The following is an 18,691-nucleotide window of genomic DNA, read 5'->3' on the forward strand; positions in this document are numbered from 1 at the left end:
AGTTGTGGTGTTATTCACTGCCGTGTTGCTTCCTGAAAGGTACCTTACTTTGGAGAAAAGTGTTTGTTAACTGAGTCAATGTAAAAAGTGTAAATGTAGGACAAGTGTCAGACTAAATATGTCCCCAAAACCACAAGCTGCAGGCTGAACAAGCACCGAAAGGTCATGTTTGTTTCATGAAGAATACTGCATCAAATATTGCTCAGACAGACGACACAGGCCTCTTGATCAGTGTCATCGCTACCCAAGTAAAAATATTATTATTAATAATATCTATATATAAGGGGAAGGGGGTGCGGTGGCGCAGTGGGTTGGACCACAGTCCTGCTTTCCGGTGGGTCTGGGGTTCGAGTCCTGCTTGGGGTGCCTTGCGACGGACTGGCATCCCGTCCTGGGTGTGTCCCCTTCCCCCTCTGGCCTTACGCCCTGTGTTGCCAGGTAGGCTCCGGTTCCCCGTGACCCCATATGGGACAAGCGGTTCTGAAAATGCGTCTGAAATATCTATATATTATATGTCAATGTATAAATATATATACACACACACATTTTCTGTGCCGCTCGTCCCAGACGGGGTCGCGGGGAACCGGAGCCTAACCCAGCAACTCAGGGCGTAGGGCCGGAGGGGGAGGGGACACACCCAGGACGGGACGCCAGTTCGTCGCAAGGCACCTCAAGCGGGACTCGAACCCCAGACCCACTGGAGAGCAGGACCCGGTCCAACCCACTGCGCCACCGCACCCCCCCTTAAATATATATATAGAGGACATAATATTTATTACTGTGTTTAGATGTTTCAATTACCTACAAGGGACGTGTCTGAATACATTCAGTTCATTCACACACAGTTCATCCTCACATGACCGGACTAATGGAAGAAGGGGTGTCCAGCCATGCAACTGATCGGTCATTCAATCTGATCATACACGTGATGGACAAAACTATTTTATGATTTTAATCTTGTTCCATGAAAATAAAGTTTTATTTTCACAAAAGACGGCAGAATAGGACAAAAGAAGAAAATAAAATAGCAATTTGTACAGTTATTGAATTCTAAAATTAATAAATAGTTAAGGGTACAATGCAAGTAGATTACTTCAAATATAAGAGAAATAAATAGTTTTCAACTATTTGTGTTTCACTTTGCAGACTTTCCAATTTTTCTGACTCTGGAAAATATATTTTAAAAAATATTATATTTTTGCATTTTCCAATATGAACTGGACTCTTTCATTATTCTGGCTTTAGAGATTGTCCATCTTTTCTCAGCCGATCATTACTGTGAACTGGATTGAGGGTCATGTGTTTAAAAATCATACTCACCGTTATGGTGAATTTTAAATTTCTAAATACAAAAATTATTTTTGAAGATTGTATTTTATTTAGGTGCGATGTTTGCTCAACTGTATTGTCATGTGATCCCATAAAATGTACAGCATGTATGGTAGGTATAGTTCAGAGTAATAATTTCACAAATGTTCGTGCGGCAAGGCGTTACATGAAACAGTGGCTCGTACGTTGAACACCCCTAAAACAAGTCAACAGACACGGCAAGTTTAACGACGACTGTTCACAACACTTTCTTAGCAAATCTGCAGGTATAACAGTACAAGTTATTTTTAACAAACCGGGTTCCACTTTGCATATTATACATTTTATACGTGCACATGATGCAAATGCATGCATTGCATTTTATGTTTAAAGATTCTGGAAAATATATGGAAAAATAACGTTGCGATGCACTGCGCTGTGCGGTCATTCCAGTATCTAGGACCCCAGTCATGCATGGATGAACTGCAGATGGAGGCTATTTCTCTCCAGCTCTGAGCAGCCCCCATACCAAAGAGCTGAGGAGGCAAGTAGGAAGGAGGAGAGGTGGTTAAACGGAGGCTGCTGGGAAATAGGCTGGGAAAGGGCCAAGAGAGAGGTCTGCGTCTTACCAGGCTGCAGCCAGAGCACTCATCCCCATTTTCACACGTCCGCCTCCGCGCCTGAGTCCCGCCCCCACAGGGCACGGAACACCGTTCCCACGGCGACCAGCTGGACCAGTACACGTGGGGTGGGCACGGTAGATGCTCATTGCAGTACCTGTAGGAAAAAAGGGAGCGTGGGGGGAGCGGGAGGCTGGTAAAGCTGCTTTAAAGGCATATGTGCAGGGGTGTCTTTGAGCATGTCAGTCTTTAACCGTTTGCTGAAGTCATCAGTGCTTGTGAGGAGAGAGCGATGCGGGATGAGAACGTAGAGGTTCGGCGAGAGCTTGTTAGGCTCCTCGGTGCTGCTCCAGCCGCGCTACGGTCAGGGCAGGGCGCACGAGCTCGTTGGGTTTCCTCACTCGGCTCGCTGGGAGGAAATAGAGGACAGGCTGCCTGAAAGTGGTGGTTTATCCCAAAGCGACTTACATTGTTAAGCTGCTTACATTTATTTACCCACTTATACAGCTGGGTAGTTTCGACTGGATCAAGGGTCACGGAGAAGGAATATGGATTTAAATCTGGTTCCGCCGAGCGCGGAAGCGGTGAACCCAGGGCCGAGGTACTTACTCTGAATTCACAAAGTGAAAACGACCCAGCTGCAAAAACTGGGAAACCAGTGTAAGTGACAAGGTACAAATTTAATACTGTAAGTCGCTTCGGAGAAAGGTGTAAGCTATGAATTGAATTAGCAGCGAAAGGAGCTGCTGTGCTCCTGTACGGTTTAAATTAATGAACGGTTTGAAAGAGACCACAAAAATTCAGGCTCAAATGACACATGGAGGAAGAGTTAACCTTTGAAGAGGTAATCATTTTCCACCCCAGGGCCTTAGACTCCAAAAACAAAAATACTTTCAGAGCTAAGCAGCGACTTCCTATTCCGTCAAAACAAGGGCAGCTATGGGATCAGTTATGGAACAAATAAAAAGGAGCTATTAGGACGAAAGGCAAATTAATAGGCCATCTGATTGAAGATCGTTTCATCATTCGTTTCAAGCGTTCCATTTGAATAAACAACGTCGTGCGTTTGCGTGGCAGCATTTTGCCATTTCTTTCCAATACTCATTTTTTTCCCCTTTAAAGTACAAAAAAAAAAAAAAAAAGTTTCAGGTTTTGTTCCACTAACAGCACATGACATTTTATTTAATCTGGGAGAGAGACAGTGGAAGTGTTCAACAGACAGCCGACATTATTAGGCAAGGATTTATGCAAAAAACTACTGTCCGCGCATACACCTCTGTTTATACTGAAAACAATAAAAGGTCAGTGGTGTTTTTCTGCAGCTTTCTTTTTATTACGTATGAATAATTCATGTCAAAGACATGTGCCTTCAAAGAATCTGGAAAAACTGGAGAATAATGCCACCACTCACCATGAAAGCAAAGCTAAATGTGCTTTGAATTATAGTGTTCTTTTGTAAGAGCTGGGATTATATATTTGTTTAAAACAGAGGGGGAAAAAAAACTCAAACACAAATAGCAATAAATATTTGACCATAAAAATTTAATCCTAGTTGTGTGTTTTTATATATAGATTGCTTTTTAATATGTTACAATATACATTAGTACATGTCAAAATATAACTATTCTAAAGCATTAATGATCATTATAATCTTATTATCCATTCTTTAGCTGATACCTGTTCAGAGGGACTCAGAGTCTTGATTATCCAACCTAAATGGGAATGGCTGTGGGCCGAATAAAAAATGCTGATAATACGGAACCGTTTATGGAAACAGACTGTTAGATCGGCTCAGCGATTAAATAAAAAGCTATAAAAAGCTTAATTTATTCATTTTCAATCATTTCAATTCCAGCACGGTGGCACGGCAAGCAGCGCTGCTGTCTCACAGCGTCTGGGTGGTGTGAGAGGACACGGGTTCAATCCCTGCTCAGTCTGTGTGGAGTTTGCATGTTTTCCCTGTGTCTGCGTGGGTTTCCTCCGGGTGCTCTGGTTTCCTCCCACAGTCCAAAGACATGCTGTTCAGGTTCCCCCATAGTGTGTGAGTGAGAGAGAGAGAGAGAGAGAGAGTGCGTTTCACTGGTGCATGGATGAGTGAGCCATTGTAAGTAGTGTATCTAGCAGTGTAAATCACCTTGGTGAATAAGGTGTGTGGGTTGATAATACTACGTAGAGTTCATTGGAAGTCGCTTTGGAGAAAAGCATGTGCTAAATAATAAATGTAAAACCTAAAACAAAAGTTATTATATTCTCTCCATACAAGGTACAAAAAAGAAAACTCATGTGGAGCAAACATCACTACTTGATGCTGCATGTACAAATAATAAAAAATAAAAAAAAAAAAAAAAATTGCGATGGGGAAAACAGCAAGGCAGGACAACCAGGACTCTACTGTACTTATCTTGGGTTTGTTTGCCATTTTGCTTACAATGATTTACCCATTCATAGTCGGGTCATACTGGGGACTTTATACGGTATCAATTCAATGTAAGGATCTTGATTAAAGACACTAGAGCAGGGATTCCAGTCCAAGTTCAGAAGTGCCAGTTAAATAAAATACAATCAAATAATTTTAATATTTAGACATTTAAGCACCAGTCCAAGGTACCACCTCTATCAAACACGCCACAAACATACTGTCCCTGAAACATTTCATCTGCACAGAGAATCTTCCACTGACCCATTCTTGCCCTGGGCGACTCACAGCAGAGACAAGTAAAAATGCACAATGAGGTATCCTTAATATTCCTTCCTGACTCAAAGACGTACAACTCTGCAAATCAACGGTGTGGTTCCAACACATACCCGGCGCTAACGCGGCCCTTACGTGAAGCTAACGCAAACGACAGGGTCTCGGGAAGCTTTTGGATATGAGATCTTTGGGGAAAAACTTTGGAGAAAAACTCCCGCTTGCTAAGCGAAGGTGGACAGGCGAAAGGAAGGCGTGTTGACGCTAAGTTTTAGGGGACAAGGAGGCCAACACATCTGAGCTTCGCTGCCTCAGGCCTGCTTCCGTTAGCCTTCCAGGAAGGATCATTAAAGCTTCATTAAAGACTCTTCTATCGCTTCTTCAACGCCACCAACCTGGCGCCTTAGTGTTTCGACCACAAAAGTCTGCGTGTGACAGTGAGGCAGCGTCCGTGATGTCCTTAAAGCACCAGGATCCAACAGGGCTCAACTTTAGCCGGGCTCTTAACAATGCTAACGCTGAACCTGTGGCTGAAGGGAAAATGGACAAAATCAGCAGCGAGCTCCGACACAAGGTAACCCGTGTTCGCAAAAGCCCCTTTTTCCTGTAAATACAACTGTCAGCCTTACATGTGAGCACTCCGAGCAGGCTTTTTACTTATTATCTACGAGAAATCAAGGTCATCTTTTAAAGACGCGCAGCGGCGCCGGTGCTGAAGTTTGCGCCAATTAACGGGCCCGTTCGAACGACCGTGTCCGCTCAGTCCTCGGCAGGGCCACGCATTATTGTCCATTATTACCATCGCCGAGCGCCTTCTGAAAACCACGAGTCGCTTAAAAAGAAAGATTGCTTGGCACTGGGGTTATATAGGATCACAGTCCACGGGAAACTTCCAGAACTTACATTTGGTACAGTTGATACATCTCCGCACTTCCAAATGCACACACCAAACCTGTGTATTAAACGCAAGCGCTAAACAAGCAAGCCACCAATATCCATAATTAAAAATGATACATAAACAAAATAATCTTCAGGTGAAGTTATATATGTAGTGTACATAAGTTATATTCAGTGACTTCCTGGCTGTGTGACTCTATATATGACTTTCTGTATCTGTGAAAGTCTTAAGATGCGGAAAAGGATACTTCATAAGATACAAAGAATTGTGCTTTAGGAATTACGGGAAGAATAATGATTACTATGGTGGACGAAACATTAATGCCCTTAGTATTCTACTGGAAAAATTACATCTAAAATCTATTCTTCACTTGTAGGACAATTTAAGGAAGTTTCCTTAACAATTTCTCACAAAAGTAATGCAATAATATGTTACTCAAAGAAAAAAGTTTTTTTTTTTTTTTTTTTTTTAAATTTTGAATCAGAAATGCTAATAATATTTTCTCAGAGGGGTGCGGTGGCGCAGTGGGTTGGACCGCAGTCTTGCTCTCCGGTGGGTCTGGGGTTCAAGTCCCGCTTGGGGTGCCTTGCGGCGGACTGGCGTCCCGTCCTGGGTGTGTCCCCTTCCCCCTCTGGCCTTACGCCCTGTGTTACCGGGTAGGCTCCGGTTCCCCGTGACCCCGTAAGGGACAAGCGGTTCTGAAAATGTGCGTGTGTGTGTATTTTCTCAGAAGAAAATACACCTTACATGGTTGGCCAGGTGAGGGACGCGATGACGCAGCGGGTTTGGCCTGTGCTTGCTCTCAGATGGGTCTGGGGTTCGAGTCCTGCTTGGGGTGCCTTGTGATGGACTGGTGTCCCATCCTGGTTTTGTCCCCTCCCCCTCCAGCCTTTCCCCCATGTTGTCAGGTTAGGCTCCGGCTCCCCGCGACCCCTTGCTTAGGACAAGCGGTTTCGTTCTGTGTGTGTGTGTGTGTGTGTGTGTTTGGTCATTTGAAAAATGCTTTGGTTTTTTCTTATGGAAAAGTAGTGTGAAAAGAAGAAAAACTCTTTTTCTTAACATTCATCCCAAAGCTTTGAAAATTTTCGTATGGACCTCTACAATTGAATAAAATAAGAATTTTCCTTGAAAAAGATTTTATTCTTCCTTTCCTTTCTTGTTTGTCTTTCCCTTTCTTGTTTTTTTTTTCTGAATCGAAAGGTATCCTAGCAACACACAGCATTGCTAAGATTTCTTAAACATGCTTAAAGTTCACTTTTGATTTACATATCGCTCCGCAATTATGCATCACCACTGCAGAAGACATCTTTTCTTTTTTTGGAAATGTGAAGAAAAGAAAATAATTCAAACTTGGCGCTGGACGTTTTGCACTGGGGGAACATCAAATACGTGGGTTCATCGGTGATGGTGTCTTTGAGCACAAAGAACAGACATGCTGACATCTCACCTTTCCTCCCGGTTCTGGCCCACACACACGCGGCCCCCGTGCCGAGGGGCAGGGTTGCTGCAGGAACGTTGCCGGACCTGGAAACCCACGGAGCAGCTTGTGCTGCATGGCGCCCACGAGGTCCAGGGAGTCCAGCCACCATTTCTGAAAGGACATCGTGGGGAAATGCTCAGCCAGCTACAGCTGTGCTGTCACGAGAGGTGCGTTTCAGGAGACGGAGAGGTGTTTACAGTGTACTTCTACTCTGCTGTGCTACTTGCACAAACACACCAGTCTCTGAACTGTGGATGGCACCTGGCTGTCTGGATGAGGTCATTCTCCCCCTCATTACGATATCATTAACAGGCAAGTGAGGTGAGGACATAGAGCAGGTGGTTGTCCAGAACAGCTGGCAAGACAAGTGAAATGAGTTCAGTGCTATTCACATTTTTTTCACTATAAGGGGTGGTAACAGACACACCTATTTTCTTGGTATATCCACTTTTTAATCATCATATCATTTAATGGTCTGAGTGATGAGATATCTTTAAACTGCTGTATGTGTAATTCAGTTTTTCATTCCTTGAATATTATTCTTTTACTACTGGTACTACTGTTTTGTTAATGTTCCACGTAACATCCTTGTATTCTATGATTTATGTATACTTTCTGACTGCTGGGTTACTTTCAGTTAACTCTGCAATAACTGATTGAAATGATGATCAGCCTTGTCACACGTTCTAAACACTGTACACACCTATGTGATGTGCATGCGCGCTGATGAAGGCGAGAGGCCGAAACACATCCATGCGCCGTGCACGTTAAATTGGTTCTTCATTAAGTTTATGGATGCTGGTCCCCTTCTTACTTCTCAAAAACACAAACTTTCTATGGAATTTCTGGTTATAGAAGAAGGAGATGGTTGAAAACTCCCCGCTGGCTTAACTGATTAAACAGTAGAAGGCAATAAAGGGGCTGAGAGGCTAAATCGCTCGACTCAGTCGTGGTTGACCGAACCGTGTGGATTTCGTTGTAAAGGACAGTCCTCGTCGGGGGTACCTGGAGCAGTTGGTGACCTCTGCTGTTGAGCCTAAGCATGGCCGGCCACCACACTGTGGAGTGGGGCTGTCGCAAGCCCTCGTTCGGCAGAGGCAAGAACCGGCAGATCCCCCATCGCTGTAGCTGCACGCCTTCCACCCGGACCATGGACCGTGCCCACCGTCCACTGTTACGTTCTTGTTCTGCTTCAAAGAAGGGAACACAGCAACATCTCAAGCGGAATCGAGATTTATTCAAATCAAAACCAGGGTGACGGAACCCTGGTCCTTATGAGCCACTGCCATCGTTTGCTTTCGCTCTTAATTCCTCAGCCTAATTTAGGATTTTGACTAGAAGCCCCTAAGGGATCGAATCACATCCGAAAGCACGAGCTGTTCAACAAAACTTGTGGGCGCATTTTTGCGAAGTACCGATGTACCACAATTAAAATGGAAGAGGGGGAAAACAAAAAAAAAAAAAAAAATCGAAATGATTTAGGTTTATCAATCTTTTAGCATTTAATTGTTTAAGACAAAAAAAACACCGAAGCAGTCATTTGTTACAAGAAATAATTACAATGATTATTCAGTTAACAGGCAAAAATAAAAGAGCATTCATAAAATACCTTTACGTATCTTTTCACAGTTATGATGACTGAAGTGAAGTTATTAACATTTTTTTCTTGATTAACACTTGACAGCGAGTTGCCAGCTAATGCGTTGGGTATGACTGAGGTCGAACATGCGCTCAGTCAAGAGCCCAGTGAAGGCCAAGTTATTAAGAGCTGGAACAAACACGATTGCGTGTGGCAGCCCAGAAGGACCAAGGTGCTTCACCCCTGCTACGAACAATTGCACAAGAACAAACTGAGTCATGACCAAAAGGTGGCAAAATTAAGCCCCATAAGTAGCCCGCCTTGGTATCCCGTAGCAAATGACTTGTATTAACCCAATTTGGCATCAGCACTTGGTGTGTAGAGCTCCAACTGAACTTCCAAGTGATCTAAATTGAAGGAGACTAAAGAGAAATTCAACAAAACGGAACGGTATCCTCTACCAGTTTGTTTTGTTTAGTCTGTTCTTTTGCAAGCCGTCGCAATACGATGCTTGCCTGATGCGACTTCTTTCAGATCCAATGGGTTAACCTGTGTTGCCCGTGAGACGGGCAAATGTGACTTGAACCGGGATTATTCCGAATTCAGCTCCTCTTTGATCTTGGCTTGACAACGGTGGACGTTCCACCGCGAGGAGTCGGCTTCGGTTCAGTTTCCACGGCCGAGCGCTCGACCGTGAAGCCGACACAGACGCTATGCCTGCTAACAGACTGCCGAGCCGGTGCCACAACGGGGGATCTCATCAAGCCTCGATTTAGCCTCACGGTTACTTTCAAAGGGAGTGTGAATAATGTGGTTTCTGTCAGGGCGGTAGTGACAGATGGGTGGGGAACTACAATGCCGAGGAACATGGACGACTGAGGAAAAGAAACATCCTCAAGACTGCAGCATTCACAGCGGGAGCCTCCGGATTGGAAAAACCACACAAAATCATCAATTTGCTCAGATATTGAACAAGTAAGAAAGGAATGTGAGTTCCATAGCTGGTAATACACTGGTGGGTATGTTTACTGCCAAAGGTGACCGTGGCTGTGGGGATGCTCACGGGACACTGGGTGATGCTCTGCTCCCACTGGCTCATGCTGACACTCTCCTCCAGGGTGGTACAGCGCCTCAGGACCTGGTCCCAGCCGCAGTAGGGGTCCCGCGCTCCCACACAGGCCCTGTGCAGTAAGACAGACAGACAGACAGACAGGAGGGGCTCACTGGGGGACTGCAAGCAGCAGAGCAGCTCAACCGCCACAGGAGTAGAGGTACGCCGAGACACCCAGGCCATCCAAACCATACCGGACCATACTGGACCAAACTGATCCTCCCTCTACCCCAGAGCTTCGTTGTTTCAGCAAAACTATTGCAGTTCATTCACGCATGACCAAACCTCAGCTGACTGGATACTGTGACCTCACAGTCTAGTGCATCGCAATATTATTTTTATATAATATTATGCATGGCAATAATGACAATGACAACATTATATATGATATATTTTTCAGAATTTTCAGAATTATAAAACGGCTGAGAAACAAAATGATTAAAAAAAAAATTGCTTAATTTAAATATTCAAAGTGATTTCCAAGGATACAGCTTTCAATATATAACACATATTTTTTGGGAAATGCAGAACTGATACGTGGCAAAATTAAACAATTTGTTAAAAGATAATATATTTATTTCATTTGTTTTTTTGTTTTTAATTAAACTTTCAATAAATGTATAAACAAGACTTCTATCATGCACAAATTATTTAAAAAAATACCACAGAAATAATACTTTGGAATGACCGGTCAAAGGGGGAGGGGTTCAGTCACGTGCGGATGAACAAAGCTTTATCTGATTTTCCAGGCGTATTTAATTCTTTGAGCTGATGCTTTTCCCAAAGAGACTTTTACTTAAGCTGCCAACCATTACTGACCAAGGCGGGGGGGTGCAGTGGGTTTGGCACTGCTCTCTGGTTGCTCTGGGGTTCGAGTCCCGCTTGGGGTGCCTTGTGATGCACTGCTGTCCCGTCCTGGGTGCGTCCCCTCCCCCTCCAGCCTTGTGCCCTGCGTTGCCGGGTTAGGCTCCGGCTCAGGCTCGCCGCGACCCCACTTGGGACAAGGGCTTCAGACAATGTGTGTGTGCGAGAGCGCATTACTGACCAACATTCACAGCTAGACATTTTGTAGGTGGAGAAATTCAGGATAGGTACCTTACTGAAGGGTTCCATAGGAGGAGATAGGATTCAATCCTGCAACCTCTATGTTCAAAGGCAGCAGCTCTAACCACTACACCCCCTGCTGCCACAAAAGTGCAAAACTGATTGCTACCTGATAGGTGTTCCAAGCCACAGGCACTGTGTCCGCCAGTAAAGCGCAGTTCTCCAAGGCCCATCCACAGCACAAAAAGGACGACTGGCTCACAATGCATCTCTCGAGTGACAAATGTTTCAGGTCATATGAAAGCAACGAGGGAGGAAGAAATGGTAGAGGTTTCGGGGGGGGTTCCCCTCTCCAAAAGATACTGCTTTTACGGCACTTAATTGTGAGCCAGCAGGTGGTGTAGTGCTTAAGAGTCCTCACCTTTGGACCCGAAAGACCTGAAAGGTTCAAAACTCACCTCTATCTGCAATAACACCGATCAAAACACTCAACCTGAAGTGGTCCAGTAGAAAATAGTGTTTTACTCATTTATCCAACTGACTAAGTTATTTGGAGAAGGCCTCCAATACTTGGAATGGAAGATGATGGTACAATCACGGTAGATGATGGTACAGTGTGTCTTTAAAGACTGATGCTCTTCGCAGTCCACTCTCACATTCCTACGTAAACAGCGCACTTAGGTGCTCCGCTTTACCACACAAACCATACAGAGGCGGCCTTTTATCCGCCCAACACTCGTAAAGCCGGCTACGTTAAGGGGCAGGTCACATCGGGAGAATGATGTGATCGCACAAGCCGCCGACGCGCCTCGGTTTCACAGAAAACGCGCACAAAACGACTGTCCATTAACGGAGAAAAGGAAAGCCGTCCATCGCGAGGCCCGTGAACTCGACAGCCCTTTCGTCACGTCGCGAGACGGAGTGGGCCGTTTCGACGAGCCGCAGGTACGAAAGTGAGCGGCGCTCATTTCTCAGCGCGGACACTTCTAATGAGATGTCTGACAAACGCATGTGCAACTTCGTTGTACGGTGGGAGAACAGGACACGGAAAACTTTCTGTTTAGACAGAAGATAAGGCAGCTATTCAATAAAATGATGATTTATAGGAGTGAGAAAAGTTTAAGTAGAAGAGAAATTACTGCTGCGTATGGGTAAAAAGCAATACAAATTTGCTGTGGTAAGCATTACATACGCCCCATTCTGCAAATACCCTGTTTTCTCTCCAGAGTATTGATGCAGCTCTAGAACTTCTTACGTTCACATTTATTCAATTAGATGGCATTCTCCAAAGTGACTTACAATGTTAGATTACTTGCAATGCTTTACCCAGTTGTACAGCTGGGTAATTTTTACTCGAGCAATTCAGGGTACAACAGCAGGAGGTGGGATTCGAACCAGCAACCTTCAGATCACTCTTAAAGGGTGTTTGTTACCTTAAGATCATTGCCTTTTGTGTGGAATATGAGACTGCAATTCTGACAATCACCTGTCCATGGGGGAGGGTTGGGTGTGAGGTGTCAGAGTGGGATGAGACACTACAGACAAGTGGAAATTTTGTCAGTTACTGAGGTCCAGATATGAAGCCTGTGTGAGGGATACAGTGGCTCCACTCAGGAAACTGTAGTTAAGCATGGTAACACAGGCCCCAGCCTACAAGCCCATCACTTTGAGCTGAGGTTCAGGGTGATCAAAGTGGTTTCAGGCTACAGCAGGAGTGCTCGACCTGCCCTGAAGTTCAAGACTCTGGACGCAGCCTTCAAGAAGGTCAAAGGACCTACACTCAGATACTTACACGGCCTGACCACTACCTACACGCCAGCAAGAGCACTAAGCTCCTTCGCCTCTGCTCGACGGTCCGGTTCAGGAGAGTTACAAAATCTGCAGTCCGCAGATCTTGCTTCCAATGCGGCAGAATGGGCTCCCTCTCTCACTCGGAGCTGCTGAATCCCATTCAGCATTCAAGAAGGGTTTCAGAATGCATCTCTTTTGGTTTAGTTGATACACGGACTTACTCGCGTGTCTTATGGAAGTTGCAGCGCATCAGTGGGACCTTGATCACCTGGTCCTGGACGCCCACAAACAGGACACTGCGGCTGTGCTGGATTAGGAGGCTCCTGATTGGTTGCCTACGCCCTGGGGGAAAGAGCTCCATCTCCTCCAGCAGACAGCTGCTCATCGACTGGTTCACTGACGACAGCACCTTTCTGATGGTCCCGAAATCTAATAAGGAAAGACACGGGGGGGAACAATCAGAATGTGTGATTTACAGGTTGAAACTGAAATTGCTGAGGTTTCCAAAGCAGACATCCTCCCCCCACCCACCGCCAACTGCAGATCTGCAAGCAGTTATTCTAAATTTATATTCGTTGACTAACGAAAGCCCTCTGGGCCTTGGGTTAAAGACAATCAGTTTAATTTGGAAAATCACAGCAAGCCTTGAATTATGCAAAGCCCCACTCTGAATACAGTGCAGTTACACAATACGCAACTGCAAATAACAATCCATGTGTGGGTGCGTCTGCTAATTACTCTTGTACTCCAGCTCAGTGTTAAGCCATAGAGCGTAGGACTCTTCAGGGTCCTGTGGAAATTTATAACAAGTATAATTGTTCAATAAGTCCAGTCAATTATATTCACATCATCACAATCCGATTAATCACTTTTGCAGTATATTTTTTCCAGATTGTTAAAAATCTTAGGTATCTTTTTCTGATTCAAATTACTTTTTTTTTCTACACACCTTCGGCATTCAATTTACACACACACACAAAAAGCGTATGATTAATTGTAATAATTAACTCAAGGCATCTTACAAGAATAACCTTTTTAGTACAATTCTTTCTATTAATGTACTTGAGCTCATTAAAATTGTTTCCACAGTCATTATATTTCAGTTCTAACATTCCGGTTTGTTAGACACGATCAAATCCTGTCCCGCAGAGAGAAGAACACATGTTAATCAAAGTCCATTCTCTCATTAGTTTTGGCACCATAAAATTCATTGCACATGTTTCTAATTTGACATCAGACTAATTGCACGTCTGAAAACAGCATGAGATCATACAAAATTAGGCTATCAGGGTGAAGGATGTCAATTTAGCAGCAATGGGCGGAAGAAACAAAGCAGCACAGATCGAGCAAGACGATCTAATGACGTTCAGCACAAGATGCGTCTGCCGTTGCCCTTTCTGCCGCGTGCTGTAATGCCATCGCAGTTTTTGCCTTGGCTTTCTTGCCCATATTTGTAATAATATTTGTCGTGCGCCACAGGGCTCTGCGTTAGTTCGGCAGCATCACGCGGTCGCCAGTTGTGCTATGACTGCATGCTAAGAAAGTGAAGTTGTTGTGTAAAGACAACGGTGCGTTGACATATCCGATGTTCTCAGAGGCCCTCGAGAATTTGGAAGCAGAGCCCCCTACGCCGTCCCTCCCCATCGACAGTGCGGGTGGCTGCTGTACCGGTGGCCAGGTAGACGATGTGGAAGAGCGTTTCTTTGCCCTGCACCACGTCCACGGCTACATGGGAAAAGCGCACGTCGTCCTGCGTGAAGAGAGGCACAGGTGTGGCCGGCTGCACCACCTCCTGCATCAGGATGAACTTCTGCGCGTCCTGGAGGTTCCTCTCCGTCAGGTTCATGTTTGTCCCATAGTCTATGGTCCCACACTGGTATTAAAGAGGAAGGGCAAGAACAGCAGAAGACTTCAGAGAGACGATTTCAGCATAAAGGGCGTTGAGTGTGCGGTAGGCGGCTACTGGCTGAAGCAAACCTGTCCAGTAGTTGATTAATTTTCCACTTAATGAGTGTAGAATTACATATCACAGTAAGTCTGGAGCAGCAGTGGCTCCACGTAACCCAATCATCTCATTAATGCAGACAATGTGTCATTTACCAGGCACCTTTCTCCAAAGAGGTATGCAACTCAAAGTAAACAAAATACACTGATATATGGTGATCTGTACACACATTTTAGCATCAGTACTGGGCAGATTTGGGCCTGTATTTGCAGAAAGCGTTTTATGTTGTGCACATCTGGAATTACAGCGTCAGAGATTTCCGACACATCGCAAGTCACGGAGGATCTCTCCCCGAGGCAAATGCAAAGAAACAAGTTGAAAAGAGTAATATGCACAACAGACCAAGAAACAGTATGAAATAAGAGAGAAGACATTTCAGCAACTGCTAAAATCTGGTAAAACCATTTTCTCCAAGGCGACTTGCACCGTTAGGTATAAATACAGCACGCTACCCATACATTTATTCATCCTTTTATACAGCTGGGTCATTTTTGAATTTTTTTTCCTGGCACATGTTGGGAAAAGCACCTTGCTCATGATGTACTGCAGCAAGGATTCAAACCCGAGACATTCAATTTCAAGGCGATGACTCTAACCACCGGAGCACCCAAAACGGTTTACCCTATTAAACTGATCCATGCTGAAAATGCTCACCAAACGTCGTCACACCACGTTTTACATGTGTATTGTAATGACCCCGCGTTACTGTTTTAGGAGGGAGTGTGTGCTTAATGTGAATAATTGCATTATGGGAAATAATGTTAAATGTGTGTGTAACCACTGGGGGCACTTATGGAGAAAATAATGGGGTGGCTGTGTCTGGGGGTGTGGCAGGGCAAGAGCCCTGGGGGTGCTAAGCAGGCTGGGAAGGCTGGCTGTAAGCACCGGCTCCAGAGGAAGCAGGGTCCTCGGACCAAGAGCCTTGTTTCCCTGGTGCTGTTGCTCTAATAAATCGTACATCATGAATGCTGGCTCTGTGTCCTTCTTCGCCCCATCCAAACCTACAGTGCTGTGTGCCATATATCCAGTCTTTCATTGTCCTACCCTATCCCACTTCTGACACCAATATGGTGTGCAGTGTCCCCCTGACATACTGTAATGGGAGGTCGTTACAGTATTCTATAAGAAGAGTGTCAAGTAATCCAAGAAGTGTCAGTTTAATACACAATGTGGTATATGTAGTCATATTGAGATGGATCATGAAACTTCTCCCTGGCATCCAGATCACAGGAGAACCGAAGAGTTACTGCTTACTGCAGTTGAGCAGAAGGACACATTAAACTTTACCATCATGGGGAATCCATAGCATATTAAACTGCATTTTATGTGTCTCTGACACATTTCGATAAAGCAGTGAAGCTGCTGAGTCACGTAGTATCTTGTTGAAATTACTGAAATTAATTAGTCGTGAAATTGACATTTCAGCTGCAGCTCACACACTTACAGCACTTTATACACCAGAGAGTTACATATTTATTTTTGCTTTAAATGTCCCCCATGAGTGTGTTCTCCATTGGTGTGTCAAGCAGAAACACCAGTTCGTGTCCAAGAACGTTCCTCTTGTCACCACAGGAGACCGAGGCTTCTACCCGCAAAAAGACTCGCTATGAAGGCAGTGAGTACCTAGCGAGTACCTAGTGAGTACCAAATGGGATATCCTGGTAGAATGAGCACGTTTGTGTGGTACCGACTTTGGAACGGACGCTGTTGACATGTTCCGTTAAACGTTTTGTTCCACGTATGGTAAAGTGAGGTGTTGATCTGCGGGATCGCTTGGCACAGTGCAGCGGACTTCAGCGAACGTGAAACATTTCCGGGGTTTGCCGTTTCACAACAGGACAGTAGACAGCTAGAAGGGAGAAGGACAGGATATGACGGTGGACATACAAGTTGTCCTCGCATCACCGGTCACTCCAGCGTATCATACATGATTTTGGATACGATAACTCGTTTTTCTTGTTATACACACATATAATATTTAAACAAATTTTAAGAATGATTTTACATTTTCGCTAAATACATTTTATTAACTTATTAAATATTTTCTGGATGAAAAGGCAGTAGCTCTAACCACTATGCTACCAGCTGTCACTTCAAACCAACCACCTCTTCCCAATTTCTCTTGTTGAAATTCCTTAAAAAACACTGTGATGCTCTGGGCTGTCTGGTCATACCATCATCCAGTCTCCAAAGGTCTAGTCATGGACACATGATACGATGACAATAAAAGCAAAGATTTCTATCTAAATTAATGCTCAGCAACCTGAGCTTTCACAAAAAGGATTCGCAAGCCATTTAATGTCATACTTGAGGAGGCAGCCGCCTCTTCCTTTACACGCTCCAGCGCTCAGTTTGTCGTTTACCTGGAAGTCCGGGTTCGGGTTGGGGTAAGGCAGCCAGGCTGAGCGGGAGTTCTCCTGGTACTTGAAAGGCCCATTGAATGCTTGGGTGACTGCGCTGAGATTGAAAGCACACACCGCAGAGGCAGCGATGCTGTTCCTGCGGGAAGGAGGAGGAGCGAGAAAGAGGGTCACAACCTCACCTCCCATCCCACGGCTTTGGCATGTTGCCATGGCGTCACGCCTCATGCAGCACAAGCGTGTGTTTCGCGCTATAATGCTGCATCAATCTCACGCGTTCACTTCTCTGGTAATTAAGCAGTGAAACGATACTAGGATTGTCTGGAAAGAAATAGAACGTGTGGAAAAAAGACGTATGATGTCACCTTTATTTACATAGGTGATGCTTTCTGCAAAGCACATTTCGATTTACCCCTCTGTAGAGCAGGATTATTTTTTAATGGCTCAACTAGGGTAAGATCGTTTGTCAAGGGCACTACAGCAGGAGGGGGGATCGGGACATGCGTCCTTCATGTGCAAGACAGCAGCGCGAACCACTACGCCACCTGCTGCCGCTTGGAAAAACATAAAGATGTTAGTGACTTTGCATTTCTTTAACTAAAAAGAAAATGAATTGATGCCTGACTTGATGCCAGCTGCCTGACTCAAAGGATTAATACAGTGACATCTGTAAAATGAAGAGCGCTGGCTCGCACAGTGGTGCATGCTGGGTAAGTGCTCACACGTTGGTGGTGAAGATGGCGTAGAGCAGCTCCAGCTCGGGCAGGTAGAAGGTCCCCTGCAGCTCATGGTAGTAGAAGGGGATGTCGCCCGGCCTCGAGCAGTTGATGCGCGCCTTCATGAAGGTGGTCCAGGTGTCCTCCAGCAGGAAGCGCCCCCCCACGTCATTCTTGCATACACGGGCCACGCGTGAGAACACCGTCTTACCGCAGTCGTGCTCCACAGCATTCTCCCGGAAGAAGAAGTAGGTGAAGTTCTCGATGTCGTAGGAGGACACAAAGTTAGGTTCTGCACATGGGGGATGAGAACATCTCAGCAAGAAATAGTAATAATCTGAGCAATTCTTATAACAGGGGGCGCAATGGGGCAGCGGGTTTGGCCTGTGCCTGCTCTCCGGTGGGTCTGGGGTTCGAGTCCCCAACAGATTGGTGTCCCATCCTGGGTATGTCCCCTTCCCCTCCAACTTTACGCCCTGCGTTGCCGGCTTAGGCTCCGGCTCGCTGGGACAAGCGGTTTCAGACAATGTGTGTGCGTGTGATTCTTATAACACCTGGGATACCATCGAGGGCATTAGTACATGTGTATTAGCTCATATAAACTTAATTCCTATAAATCAACTGTAACATAACAAATGCATACTCTCAAGCTCTCATGTATTACTAGCTTGATACCTTAATTCCTTAAGCCTATGAAAATGCAAAATAAAATACTAAACGTGCTCATACAGCTCCGTCTCACTGAAAACCGATGACCTACGTGTATTCAGAAAAACACAATATTATTGTATGTTCAGCAGTATTGGATTATGAGATTAGTTCCCACTTGCTGACAGCACTCCTCGTTTCATTTTAAATCAAATCCCTTTGTCATAGAATACTTGCTAGGACAGCACGAGGAAAAAAAATATTTCCAATAAAGCTGATATTCTGTAGACCGGGTTCTAATATGTCTGCCAGTCTAATTTTAAATGTAAATAGACAAAATGATTTCTCACACGGGGAGTACAGAGTAAGTAATGTAATACCTTACTGTAGGTGGGATATGTCATTACTCAGCTGAAATGACCTAAATGTGGAATTACTGTTC

At 44.9% G+C, this 18,691-nt stretch overlaps 1 protein-coding gene across 2 annotated transcripts in view; it reads right to left on the reverse strand.

Annotated features, from left to right (window-relative positions):
* Positions 1 to 18,691, reverse strand: part of LOC108937948 (semaphorin-5A-like) — a 68,114-nt gene that overhangs the window by 17,037 nt on the left and 32,386 nt on the right. For both annotated transcript variants that reach the window (XM_018758193.2, XM_018758194.2), the window contains 8 exons: positions 17,608 to 17,893; positions 16,889 to 17,024; positions 14,189 to 14,393; positions 12,742 to 12,949; positions 9,638 to 9,755; positions 8,001 to 8,182; positions 6,963 to 7,106; positions 1,938 to 2,085 (listed from right to left, as the gene is read on the reverse strand). In XM_018758193.2, the coding sequence (XP_018613709.1) occupies positions 1,938 to 2,085; positions 6,963 to 7,106; positions 8,001 to 8,182; positions 9,638 to 9,755; positions 12,742 to 12,949; positions 14,189 to 14,393; positions 16,889 to 17,024; positions 17,608 to 17,893 (1,427 nt within the window). The remainder of the gene's footprint in view (positions 1 to 1,937; positions 2,086 to 6,962; positions 7,107 to 8,000; positions 8,183 to 9,637; positions 9,756 to 12,741; positions 12,950 to 14,188; positions 14,394 to 16,888; positions 17,025 to 17,607; positions 17,894 to 18,691) is intronic.

This window comes from Scleropages formosus, chromosome 1 (assembly GCF_900964775.1).
Source record: "Scleropages formosus chromosome 1, fSclFor1.1, whole genome shotgun sequence".
Classification (NCBI taxonomy): Eukaryota; Metazoa; Chordata; class Actinopteri; order Osteoglossiformes; family Osteoglossidae; genus Scleropages; species Scleropages formosus.